The sequence below is a fragment of the Mustela nivalis genome (genome assembly GCF_964662115.1).
Source record: "Mustela nivalis genome assembly, chromosome: 6".
In the NCBI taxonomy this organism is placed as follows: Eukaryota; Metazoa; Chordata; class Mammalia; order Carnivora; family Mustelidae; genus Mustela; species Mustela nivalis.
Window position 1 is genome coordinate 99,680,071 of NC_139025.1, and position 14,149 is coordinate 99,694,219.

General features: G+C 39.6%; 1 protein-coding gene across 9 annotated transcripts in view; it reads right to left on the reverse strand.

The window, feature by feature from the left end:
- The window catches only part of IQCH (IQ motif containing H), a 191,303-nt gene that overhangs the window by 65,782 nt on the left and 111,372 nt on the right, over nucleotides 1–14,149 (reverse strand). For 5 of the 9 annotated variants that reach the window (XM_082736980.1, XM_082736987.1, XM_082736989.1 and 2 more), the window contains 2 exons: nucleotides 13,234–13,506; nucleotides 8,395–8,586 (listed from right to left, as the gene is read on the reverse strand). In XM_082736980.1, the coding sequence (XP_082593106.1) occupies nucleotides 8,395–8,586; nucleotides 13,234–13,506 (465 nt within the window). Of the gene's footprint in view, nucleotides 1–3,953; nucleotides 5,731–8,394; nucleotides 8,587–13,233; nucleotides 13,507–14,149 lie in introns of those variants that run through there. The other 4 variants (XM_082736992.1, XM_082736991.1, XM_082736985.1 and 1 more) reach the window with 4 other exon arrangements.

The window sequence follows — 14,149 nt, forward strand, 5'->3', positions numbered from 1 at the left end:
AAAGGAACAATTAAAAATAAATAATCCAGGGTGGTTTAAAAAAAGAAGAATATGTTCACGGTTTGGGAATGATATTAAGAAGTAGTTACAGCTGCAAGTGGCAGATTTAAAAAAATATATTTTTAATGTGGGAAAATGCGTTTAAAGGGAATTGTATGAAATAGGAGTGACATCAAGTAAATACATGAGTGTTTTAAAGATGTCGCGGTCTTGTAGAGCAGAAACCGTGCAGTTTCCAAATAAACTGCCAGTGGAGGTGGCAATAATTATTATTACTGGTAATACGTCTCTTTCTTACCAGTCAGAGAAATACGGTTGGTTGAGAAAACTGCACATGCTAAAAAAAATCTCTTTAACTAGAAATTGAAAACGAAAGAAAACACATGTGCCCTTTGGACTCTGATTTTTCCTTCAAGTGGAAGAGGAGGGGGTGGAACTTGTGGAATGAAATGAGACACCATCAGAAGGATATTTATTTTCATTTTATACAAAAGGAACGGGCAAGCGATTTACTTTTCTTAATCAGAGTGAAGAGCTGTACCTTCTTTGGTATTTCCACGCGTACGGACGGATATACTTGAGGCAGATACGGTAGCCTTATATATTTATTACTGTGTTCTTTCTACAGACCATGCTGGTGAAAATACCAGGGTAATAAATCAGTGAACTCCAAAAGAGAGGGTTTTTTTTGTTGGCACTGGTGCAATGATAGGAAAGTCCGAGCCTTCTCAAGGGCAGCCCTCTCTCACCGGGGGGCCCGGAGGACAGCCGACCAGAAGCAAATGGCGCAGTCGTAGGCAGAGAGTAAAACTCATTCTGAATCTGTTCCAAATACCCATGCCTGCTCTGTGGTTTTCAGCAAAGCAGATATTTCCAAAAGAACTCCAAGGGGGACTTCCTGGATGTGAAAACACTAACCAATTCTCGTTTCTCTCATCTTTTGCTTTATTCCTTCCTTCCACGCTGTTATTGCGAAAAACTGGCAGTTAAATTCAATTGATTCAAAATATTCCGGATCCATATGGCCGCCAACCCTGGAGCTGAGGCGGCCATAGTGCCTCACTGCTGTTCTCAAGCATTTGCCTCTCCCCCAGTCCCCAGATGGTGGGAGTAGCATTTAAACCTCCTTTTCTCTGCCTTGTACAATAGACCTTGGCACCATTTCAACTGTTTACTCCGGTAATTAACAGCTCTGATACCACAACAATTACAACTCCTACACTCTCACCACAATAATGCTATGAATTAGTGAGAGCTAATGGCTGGAAGGTAGAGTGTTTCCAGACTGTGAGATCTGTGCATTTTTAGAATAAAATAAAAGGTACAAACAGCACGCTTGCAGTAGACAATGATTACCTAGTAATTAGTTTACACAAAGCTTCCTATTTAATGGCAAAACGCTGTAATTAACGTGTGACAGAAAATCAAAGGGTACTTTGTAAGCATATGAAAAATTAACACTGCAGGCCCATAGCTTTATGTACTGATTAGAAGCATATTAAATCAATAGGACACACAAACCAACAGCTTGTATAGCTGGTTATTATAGGTCCTTGGAAGGGGGACCCGGCTTTCATTTACTCGGGGAGGCAATTTCCCTTCTCCTGTCATCTTCCTCAGGCCCCAGAGAAGTACCTCAAACCCATCCCTGGCAGCTTGTGAAAATAACCATTGAACTGGAAGAAAACATTCTAAGTCATTCTCAGAGATAAGGAAAAATATGTAAATGATTAAAGCTTTCCAGTGATGGTGGTGACGTGCTGCTACACTAATTAGAAAAGACACCAACCGGAACCAGAAAATGAAGCAACTGGGTCTCAAGCTTGTGGTCAGAGCAAGCTGCACTTTGTCAGGTCAATGCCTCTTTAGTTGACATGTAGAAAATGAAAATAACTGGAATTATCTCCTACTTTCAAATGATAAGAAACCAGACTGCTGTCAAGGTTTATTCTTTAAAAGGCATTGCCTGGTAAATCAGTAGGTAGGCACAGTTGGGTGTACCACAATTGCATATCTTCAAAAGCCACAATCCTATAGAATGATAATTGGCACATAGAACACTATTCTGGAAGCCTACAAGAGGCTTAAAGGACCTTCTGAATCACCAAAGGGAGATTAAATTGTACATACTTATTCAATGTTTTATGGTGATATTGGTAATAAACAGGTAGCATTTCTTGAAGGCTTATTGTGTGCTAAGGACATTGCTAGCCAATTTACAAAGGAATCTTATTTAAACCCCCCCCCCCACCACCACCACAAGGCAGGTACTAATATTATCCCTCTTTACAGATGAAGAGGTAGAGACTTGGAGACCAAGAAATTGATTGCCCACGGTTCCCCCCTAGTGACCTTGATGTGCCTGGGCTATAGAACCCTGTGGAGCCAGACCACCTCCTGGTTATCCTGAATGTTCAATTATTCAGGCTAGTCTATTCCAACACTGGTTCAGCTTAAGAGGGAGTTTAGCACGTCAACCCTGAGCAGGAGACTAAAAAAACACAAGCAGAATATGTAGTTGCATATCCAAAAAACAAGGTTTGAAATGCCCACCATATTTTTGTTGCTACATTTGATCCTGAAGTTTGGCTAGTCTAAGCTTTGTGAGAATTTATTTACAGGCTTACTGAAATGATCATGCTGCTGTATTAAGTTGAGGAAGGCATTGAAAGCTCGTCGCCCCCATGAACAAAGGGTGATGTCCAAAGCTCACTGTCATCACTCAAGAACATATATGGGTATGTGAGACAGTTGGGTTGCAAAAAGCTGGATCCTAGGGACTCCCTAGCAGGGGATCAGCTTCTTTGCAGCTCTCTGGTGTGCCCTCCTACCTCTCCGCCCTGCTGTGCTGTGCGAAAATGTTTGTGTTTCCCACATCTCTGCAGAACGCAGAAAACCTGTCCCTCGGGGCAGCAGGTCACAAGGGTAGGGACCTGGGGGAGAGAACACTGCTCAGGGATTTTCAAACAAGGGGTCTTTTCTAAATGGCCTCACCTCCATGTGGCAAGAACACTGGGCCAGGGGAGTGGGTGTGAGTTCCGGGTTAGGCACCATCATTTATTAGCTACGTGAACTTGGGCAAGTCACTTAATTACCTAAAGTATCGGTTTCTCCATCTGTAAACAGAATAACACTACTTATCATTGTGATGTGGAGGTAAATGACTAGAAACTTTAGGGTTTTTATGAGACTGAATGAAATTCAATTGAATGAATTTCAGTTCCTTAAAGGGCTGAAAGGCTTGGCACTCCCCAGCTGTCCTATAATGCTAATTATCATTATTATTGTTATTATTATTATTGAGAAATACAGGGAAATGTGAAGACTGTAACAGTGTATATCCATATATCTAAGAAAATGCTTCATCTCCGGTGTAGGCCAGCATTCTGGCAGTTACTAAATACATAAAGATAATCTACGAAGTCAAAATTTTAATCTATAAAAGAAATATAATAAACAAATAACCATTCATATGGAGTTTAATGACTAGGGAAAATTATGACCTTAGATTTTTTTTCTTCATCTAGAAAACCTAGATTTTCTAATACCAATAGGTTGTTTTTGATATAAAAGATAAAAATAATCAATGAGGATGTAAAAAAAGGATCCCTTGCTAGTAACCAAGTAATAGCAATTGGAAGATGCATTTTGACATCTAAATAAAAGTGCAAACAGTTCATCATATCCAGTGTTGGTAAGGTGGTGGCAAAATTAGTATGCTCATTCTCTGCTAGCAGCCTTGGAAATTGGTGCCATCTTCTTAGGAAGTAATGGAGCAACATACAGCAAGCCATTAAGCATTCTACTCCTGAGTCTTTCTCTAAAGGAAATCATTCAGCAGAAGTAAAAAGAGATGTATACAGAGACCAAAAAATAAAAAACAAATCTTTACTCCCTCCATATGCTTTCTCTCCACCCCCCAAAAGTGGGAAAGAATATAAATTTTCAAGTTAGTTGAATGGTTTAATATGTTAGAGTAAATCAATACAAGGGAATATCATACAGCCATCAATTGTGACCACTACCTATAAACGTGGAGGACATTTAGGATCTGATGTTTAAATAGCATGTATGGTATTATTGTAGCTATAAGAAATAAATGTAGCACACTTGAAAATTAATACACAAAAATGAAAACAACTAAGTTTGGGGAAAGTGATTATGTACTTACTTGGTTAAATAGTTTTTTAATCTTATTATATTATCATTTAACTTTTCTAAAAAATTATGTGCTTACAGGGTAATGGTTCTTTGGGATTGCCTAATATACCCGCTAAATTTCACATAAGCACCAAGCTCAGCCATCCTACAGCAGCTCCTGTGACCCAGAGGCAAGGGCATCTCAAGAGATGGAGGTCTTCACAATAGAGTCATGGAGTTCTAAGACACTGACTAGGTAGGTGATGATTCTCCTTCATACTTTTGTTTGCTGATTTCATTCTACAAGGAAGCAAAACAACTATCGTAGGTGTGGATGCCTTGAATTCATATTTTTAATTTTAATTTTAAGTCGTCTCCACACCCAATGTTGGGCTTGAACTCATGACCCTGAGATCAAGAGTGGCACGCTCTACCTACTGAGCCAGCCAGGTACCCCTGTATTTTAGTATTTTTAAATATAAATTTTTTCCTTGGTGATCTCCAAATTAATTTCAGATGTCTAATGTACACAAAGGTATAAGTAAACATAAAACTGCTCTTGGGTGTGCTAAAATAGCAATATTATGTAGGCACATTCAGGAGGCAATTCAATTTCCTTTTCCTCCTTTCTCTCCTAAGCCAGCCCTTGGCATCCTGTACTGTCCATCCAGGGAAACAAAGACCCAAAAAAGGGCTGAACATAGAAATGCAATAGTAAACTGGCTTAGCTCTTTACATGGAGAAACTGCTCTAGAAATACCTTTTCTTGCAAAGCAACATTGCCAATAGCATCGCCAATAGACTGGCTACAAAGCTAGTCTCCTAGGAGTGAGGGAGGGAAGATTTATCCTTTAAAAAAGGGAAGAGGGGCAACTGGGTGGCTCAGTGGGTTAAAGCCTCTGCCTTCGGCTCAGGTCATGATCTCAGAGTCCTGGGATGGAGCCCCGCCTTGGGCTCTCTGCTCAGCGGAAAGCCTGCTTCCTCTTCTCTCTCTGCCTGCCTCTCTGCCTACTTGTGATCTCTGTCAAATAAACAAATAAAATCTTTAAAAAAATAAAAAAAATTAAAAATAAGAAAGGAGAGAAAGAAAAAGAACCACAAGAAGGGTGGGTACTACAGCAAATGTCTACCTGGGTCTCCCTACACTGTCTTGGGTGAGAGTGGCCAAGAAGGCTTTTCCCCTACAAGCATGCCTTCCTTTGTTTAAGCCTTTATTCCTACTAAAAGAAAAGAAATACCCCCAACTGGGGAGTGGGATGTTTGGAATGTGTGTAAGTGTGTGGATTCATTAAACCTTAACAAGCATTGAGTACTTAAGTGAGGGAAGTTTACTGGGACCTATAAAGGGGGGTAGGTTTTATCGGTTGACAGGGTGAAGAGAGAAATGTTGGTACCAAACCACCATGAAAACAAAACGAAGAGTTGAGCTCTGTTGCTGCTGTGGCCATCACATAACATTATGCTTTTCCTAAAATCACCTATATCGTCTATACTGATTTTTTTTTTAACATGACTACAGCTTTTCCAGCATTTGTTGACTCCATGACTTCATTTCGAGTCTCAATTGCAACCAGTCCACTAACTCTGGCTCTAAATTAGATAAGTAGAAAAAAAAAAAAAAAGATGATCTTTATATTAGATCTCTGAGTCTACACTGAATCATGCCTACATCTAAAACCAATATCTGCATGAGATGCAAGAGAATCTCCAAACAGTTCAAACTCCCATAAACAGCACTGTTTTTAATCTGTTGCCTACCACATACCAATGAGAAAAATCATGGTATCGTGTCATAAACTGCTATGCAAATGATGCTATTTGTAAGTATTAACATAATTTAGTGCTTACAGTCATATTCTCATTTCTAATAATTCTCCCAGAATGGAGTCTTTCTCTGGACTCTTAGCCTGCAGGATAGTCTTTCATCAAGAAGCTGAAATTTTTAATAACCTGCCAGCATATGTTTTGTATGTGCCAGGGTAGGCTTGATGACACAACATCTTCATTATCAAAAGAAACAGGTCTACCAACTGTAATAGGACATTAAAACATGCCTGTACTCATAAAGTAATGCTTTGATGTCTAAATGTGCACCATTACCATGGTCTTCCAGAACAAAGGATAATTCTAATCCTAAATTCTCAGTAGCTGCACTCAATGGAGATGGCAGTTCACTTCTGCTCTGAATACAATTTCACTTTGAAGGCAAAAGAATGTCAATAGTTTCTTACCCACCCCCCAAAATTCTCTTCCGAACCACTTCACTTTTTATTTTTATTTTTGGCTTCCAACTATATCCTGGCTAAGCACCGTCCCTCACAGTATTAAACAGATTTCTGAGCAATTATTTTTTCCTTGTTAAGTTAAAAAAATGACATAGATAATTAATTATTCAAGAGTTTCACATTTAATACTATTAACGCTAATGCCAAATGTATTTGGTGACAATTTAAAATGGTGTAGTTTAAAGTAATTGAAATTATATAACGTGTAGTCAAGCTTTTAAGTGCAATTCAGCCATATGTCATTATTCCATATATTTTTAAACTTAAAGCCAAACATTTTAAATTTATCATAGTCTAGTATCAGGGAATTCTTTAAAAATTATTAGCTGAAAATAGTGAGAAAAATACCTTGCACACTATCATTTTGATTTTTTTAAATAAAAAAGTCTTATTTTCATAGTTTCATCTCAGCAGTTTTGCTTTAAAAAGAAAATTGAAATAAATACACAATATGAAATAAAATCCAGTTTAACAAGAACACATGAAAAATCTCTATGGGCTTCAAAATTAAATACATTTTCTTTGTTTTATTTTTTTTCTAGAAGAGTAATTCACTTTGGTATCCCTTAAATAATATGTAAAAAGCTGGCCATGACAGGTTGTGCGTTTAGTCCATCCACTGATGGAGGAGGAAGAAAAGCCTGGAATAGATCATGGGGAGAACAGTAACATTTGTCAAAGGGAACTCTCACTTCTGACTGTTCTCTAGATTTATTCGTCATTTCACTTCCATAAGAATAATGTGGTTCTCTCTTGTGCACCCCTCCCTTTCCATCACTTGTGTCTTTATTCACATACTGTTGTAGTGGGATGCTCAAAGCAGATAAAACTCATTGCCCAGCCCACTGCTATGTACATTGGCAGGGAAGGAATCGGTTAAGGGAATTTGCACCCAGATTTTCCTCATCAGTTTTGCGTTCATTAGTATTAGCCAAAACAGAGATCTGACATTCAGAAAAGTCAGGGAGCTCTAGTTCTCTGGATGCAAAGTGAGGCAGCTTTAAAAATGGTGTGTTTAAGTGATATACAAAGCCATTAAAGTTACTTTAATTATTAAGTACGTTTGGAACAGGCCAAGAAGTTGTACAATGCATCCTTCACCAGTATACATGGAAAAACCTATACACATCCTCTCATATGCTAAGGCTTCTTCCCTATTACTTAGCTTTTGCTGGGAGATTTTCTGGCTGAGATGTATTATTTTCTCAACATCTCATAGGGACCAGCGGTTACATAAATTTCCTTGAACTGTCTTCAGAAACATATGACTGCTGACAGAATGCTTTTATACATTAGCTTCCAGGTGACAACCATTCACTACTAGAACTTGTCTCTCATAATAAAACACAGCTAGCTTAATAGCAACACTCGTTAGAAGCAGATGATCGAGACCCACTTAGACCAAAAGATGAGATTTGTAATGCTATTTGAATATGGTAAAAAAAAAAAAAATACTTCCCAATTACCATAATCAACTTGAAGACTTTTAGGGCCCAAAAAGGGACATTTAAAATAACCTAATCATACAGGCTTTCAGTTATGAAGATAACTGGAATGAATAAGTCATAGGGATGAAAGTAACAGCATAGGGAATGTAGTCAGTGGTGTTGTCGTAGTGCTGTATGGTGGCGACGCTTGTCGTGAGTACTGCAAAATGTGGAGAGTACCGTTTGTACACCTGAAACTAATGTAACATTGTGTGGCAATGCTAACTCAAAATTAAAAAATTTTAAAAATATATGAGAAATAATATTCAAGTAGCTCGATCAAGCCCATTTACTTTATATATAAAGACTAAGGCCTAAGAAAGTCAAAATTGACGTGCCTAAATTGACACGCCTAAGATCTCACTGCTGACAGGTGATGCAGCTGAGTCTAGAAGAAAGTGCTCTCACCTCCCAGCTGAGCCTTTTGCACCATCTCCTAACTGCTCACAAACACCATGGGCTTATGTCAACATTGAACTCACCTGTGCCCATTTCTTCCTCCAGTTCTCACGGCCATATCTGCTCTTCTCCTGTAGGAACCACTTGTAGCACTGTAGATGGGAAGCAACGTCACAAAAGGCAGTCCCATTTCCTCCAAACTCATAGTCCATTTTAAAGAGCCATCGTTGAATTTCCAGGTGATCTATGACCAGCTGACCTAGCTGTTCTAGCATCTGTGGGGCCCAAGACATAGTAATATTTAATATGGCTCGTTTTCTGATTCGTTCTTATTGTATGAACTTAGTTGTATTCAGGTGTTTTCAAATGGTCTCTTCATTTGGTTATCTTCTAAATATTAAGACAGATTAGAAGTTGTAAGTGATACATATATGATGTGAAGAAATCACTAACCACTAGGACTAAAGGAGAGAGAGGGAGAGAGAGTGAGCATAAACTGGGTGAGGGGCAGAGGGAGAAGCAAGCTCCTTGCTGAGCAGAGAGCCCCACATGGGACTCAATCCCAGGACCCTGAGATCCTGACCTGACCAAAAGGCAGACACTTAACTGACTGAGCCACCCAGGTACCCCTAGAGCATTACGTGTTTACTTACTGATTTTTCAAATGCTTTTTTTTTTTAATAGTTTCAAGTCCATAATGAGTTATAGTCTTGAGAACTTTAACTGTTTGGAGCTTTGCTGAGTTTCTAAATGCTATAACTTATAAAGGTTTAATTGTTTCCTCATTAGCGTACATGAAATGCATTTGTTTGGTCAGTTGGCCAAGTATTTCGTAAGTATTATGTGAACAAGACAGATAAACGAGATAAAACATTCATGAAAAACAACTATGTTTTAATTGAGACAGTATTTCCTCAAGAACTGGGCTCAATCCCATGGGAATGGAAGGGTTAGAAGTTGAAGCTTTACTATGACAATGATGGCCAACATTTAACTCTACTGAACTCTCCATAGGAACCCAGCGTTTGGCTAGGCTCTTTTCATGAATTTTATGTTGGAATGCTCAAAAATGAAGCAGGCATCACTATTAGTTCCATTTTGTATATGAATAATTGAGTTTCAGCTGATGTGTTATTTTTTTAAAACATTTTATTTATTTGAGAGAGTGAGAGAGAAAGAGAGGAGGAGCAGAAGAGGAGGGAGAGGGAGAAGCAGACTCCTTGCTCAGCAGGGAGCCAGAGGTGGGGCTCAATCCCAGGACCCTGGGATCCTAACCTGAGCTTAACTGACTGAACCACCCAGGTGCCCAGAGACTCAGTTAATTTAAATGACTTGCCCACAATCCCCAATCACCTGGTGTTAAGTTGAAAAGCAGAGACTCCACCCAGGGTGCTCTGATTCCAGCACCTGTGTTCCCCTGCTCTCCACCATGCTGCCTACCTCAGTTCACAGAGAGGTGCTGGAGGAGGGTGAGGTGGACCAAGAAGTCAGAAGAGAAGCAATTTTCCTTGTAGTCAATTAAGCCACTTCGGATAAATTTGAATCAGGCAAAAGTCTATAGCCCAGATTACTTGATTATAAATAATACTCTACTAGTAGAGCCTTGGAGAAAAACAACCCATTAGATCACAGAATGATTTTTTGTCTGGTCTCCCCGTCAGATGTTCTGGTCTGTATTAGCCATAAAGAAACAAAACAGTACTAAGCATTCTCTTTTCTGAACTCTCTTTATGGTCCTCTGTACTTGAGGAGGTCTCTGTGATGCTCTTATTCTCTTGTCTTTGGATGATTTGCTCACCGAACAGATTCTTAAATTTGGGGTTTTTTTTTAACCAAGGAGTGTGAAAGGACTCGAGTCTGTAGTTCTGCTGAAGTCTAGAGCTGGCAGATTAAAATTATTTTGAGTAAGGACACAATCTGTTCTCCTGCGTTGTGTCTTTTCAGCAAATCTTCCTGGGGGTGTTACACTACACAGCTGTATGGAAGTGATATCAAAATGGGTGTACTTGGGATCCCCGGAAGCCCCATGCAACCATGGGGTATTCAATTAGGGTGGAAATGGGATTGTCTTAGCTCCCTAATTATCAAGTAGTGTCTGCAGATAATTTGGTGTTTAAATGACAAGTACTCTTGTCTGCATACCATATGGCTATAAGCATAGCCTAGGAAGGTTTTGTAATGTGCCTTTCAAAGTTACATCCCTTCTTTCTCTAATGTGTTGAGAAGACAGATTATTTATTTATTTAAAAAGATTTTATTTATTTATTTGACTGAGAGAGACCCAGCGAGAGGGGGAACACAAGCAGGGCGAGTCAGAAGCAGGCTTCCTGTTGAGCAGGGAACCTGATGTAGGTCTCGATCCCAGGACCCTGACATCATGACCTCAGCCAAAGGCAGACACTTAACGACTGAGCCACAGAGGCACCCTCAGATTCTATATTTAATCATACTTTGCTGTATCATGATCACACTTTGCAGAAGTAGAAATGGTCTCTGGCGCTTAATATCTGTTGAAATTCTCTTGCTAACGTTAAAGGAAAGGTGTTCCAGGCTTTTTAGTGTCCTGGTCTTCACAGCCTTTCGTAGCCATAGACTTTTTCATTGTATGTTCAGATATATTGCATATTTGGAGGTTTCAACTACTAACAGAATTATTATCTGTTTCTTCCAAATCCTATTATTTGTTGCTGCTGAGAATCCTATAAATGGGTGTCTGTTGATGGATCCCCTACAGTAATGAAGAGGATCAATAGTATTGTAAAGACTGCACCACTGGAAAGAATTATGTGCTATCTTTAAGTGAAAATTGAACAGTGCTTTTAAAATAGCATCGCCAGTTTTGATTATTTAACCGAAGCTGTCGATATTTTATATGGCGCACATGTCAGAAAGAGAGCTTGCATGGTTACTTTATGGATCAAAAGAGGAAATGCTCACTGGGCTCATGCTAGATTTAAAAAACAAACAAATAAATTACTTAATCACAAACCAAACGACTTTACGCTATTTCCAAACATTTATCAATTTTCTATTTGAGTCTATCTGTTCAAAAGAGGTAATATATTTTTTAATTGCCATTTAATTTACGCTGGTATAGAGCAGAAGTAGAAAAACGTTGGCTGCTAAAATCCAGCTGATAGTCTGGAATATTTATTCACCTAAATTAAAATAATCACAGCTTTCTTTCACCGGCTTTAAGTTTATGATGCACATCGGTAAAAAGTCAGTGTTATTGATTCATCACCATCTGCAAATTCAAAACGCTGACACACTCAGATTCGGTAGGGCAGTCACTATCTGGAAAAATCTCAATGGAGTACTTTCATTCTTGATGACCTCAGATGTATGTTTTCAAACAAGTGGAGGGGAAGTCAGTGATGACTTGGTTTATCGTGATACAATTTGCACATGCCATAGGTTAAATGACGTCCCTCAAATCCGAGTTGTCTACAAGGAGGTTTTCCTGCTTCTGAATACCAGCATGAGAGGGAGGTTTTACTGCTTTCCACAATGAACTGCATACAGTTCTAAAACACTTCCTAGCAAAGATGGCCCGAGTTCTCATCAAGTCAAGGTGAAAGCAAGACTTCCTATAAATTTTCCACACTCATTTTAAAGTTTTGAAGGTGGTTTCGTGTAATGGACATATGTAAGATTATAGTTTGGAAGTGCATTTCACTTGTCTCCAATCTCTCAGCTGAGTATTCCACTGGGAAGCAGAGTCGAGCAATCCCCTTTTTACCTTCCAATTCCAGTGGAGAATATGGCGGTTAACAGTGGGGCACACCAGCTCACGGGGAGCCTCTGTCTCACTCATTAAAATGGCCTGTGCTGGCTTTTTCCACACTCTGTCATCTTCAAGAGCGACTTCCTTCATGAGCCCACGTATTGCCCAAGTACACTCTAGCAAGACAATTTTAGGGCAATTTAATAAGTTAACAAGACCTTCAGACTAGTCTCTGAGAAGTACAATTTGTTGAAAGCCTTGATTTGGGGAGCTCGGCAGCTATGACATTCGGAATGTTGTGATCAAGCGACTGAGGGAAGGAGGAGGATCTTTAAGGATCATCCCTCACACACGGCTTCATTGCACACTGTTCTTTAGGTTCCCGAGAACTGGGTGCCTGCGGTAACTGTGACTGGCTGGGAGTGATGGTCAAGAGATGTACTGAAACAGAGGTTAGGGAATGTTCACACCCATTTGTCTTTCTATTTCTTTCTTGTAAAAAAAAAAAAAAAAGGTAGAGGTTAAATGGGAGAACACATGCCAGAGCTGACTCCAGGATCATTTCTAGTGACTAATATTATAGTTCTCTAAATAGTTAGGATCCTACCTGTCTGCCGAAGGAATTTGGATCTGGTGCAAAGCAAAGACACAGGTGCAGGTAGTTTTATTCCAGATCTGTTTCCTGTCCTCTTCCTGGGATTTTTCCCCTACTCCCTTTCTGGCCCTTTCCTGAGGAGCCAAAGGATTGTTTTACAGGGCCAAGGATGTGTGCAGCCCTCGGCTGTAGGACCTCAGCAACCTGATTCGGCAGAAAGGCTCACCTTTCCAAACCTGATCCTTTTCACCCAAACTGACTCTTGCATTTCTTAAGTCCTCCTAAATGACTGGCTAGCTAATATGATGATCAATTAATCCGTGTTAAGGTGATAAATACTGAGAGCAAATTAGTACATCGACAGGGCCTTCATTGGCTTAACCCAAATGAATAAATATCTTGAGTAATTCCCACAATTTCTGCAAGGCCAAGAGGAAGATACTTTGAAACACGAAGACCTAACGCAGATCCCATCAAATAACTTAAGCATTCCATGTATTCCTCATTGGGTTAGGGCTGGCTCCAGAAGACCTGAAGTTCCCACAAGGTCAAGAGGGTGTGCCATATTTGAGAAGAGCCTCCCTCGTCCACCCCGCATACCTGTTGGTGATGACAGATGCCATATACTCCAGGAGGGACGGGCACATTGGCGCTCTCAAAGACCCATTTGCTTCCAGACTTGCTACTGTAAAGGTGAGCTATTTCAGGCTCCGGACCCAGGATGGGTATGTTTAACATATCTGCCACAGCCAAGTCATCTCTGTGCAGGAGCCCACTGACAATGTAGGCCTCTTTTCCTTGGATGAGATTTTTTATTCTTTTGATCGCCTTGGGACTGTACATCAGGTAAGTGGCCAGGCACATATGATGCTTCTGGGGGGAGACCGTATCATTCTTGTTAAAAGGTGTTCTTTTTCTAGTCCATATGCCCAATTTATAATGTTGCACACAATAAATGCATTATTAATAGCAGGCTGGGTTGTGACCTATCCTGTTGTTTAGCAGTTTAAATTGATAAAAGCTGTTGGGGTGAGGTTCCATAATCGCTCACATCTTTAGTGCATCGGAAATGGGCTCACTGGGAATAGAACTAATTACTACACATCTGTATTTATTTGATCCACGTGGAATTATCCTTCTGTCAGAAGGAAAAGAGGCTGGCGGCCTTTGGATAATAGTGATTCATCTCTGCAACACTTCTGGCATGGTTTAATACTAACGCGTCTGGAAAATCAATACAAAAAATGAAGAAAAAAGCCTTACAGTATGCTTCACTCTACGGGATTCCTAATCTGGCTACTCTTTAAGTGACTGGGTAGGCAAAGGGCACACAGATCCTCTTTTTCCAAAGTTCTACCACCAAGTCCACTTTAGAAAATACATACTTTTATAATGATTATTTTGGTTTTTAGGCAACACTCTGGACAGGATTCATGGATAGAAAATATTTGAAAATTTCAGTGAGACTTAAATTTATTTTTCAAAGGAAAACTCTCTATTTTTGACAGTTTAGACC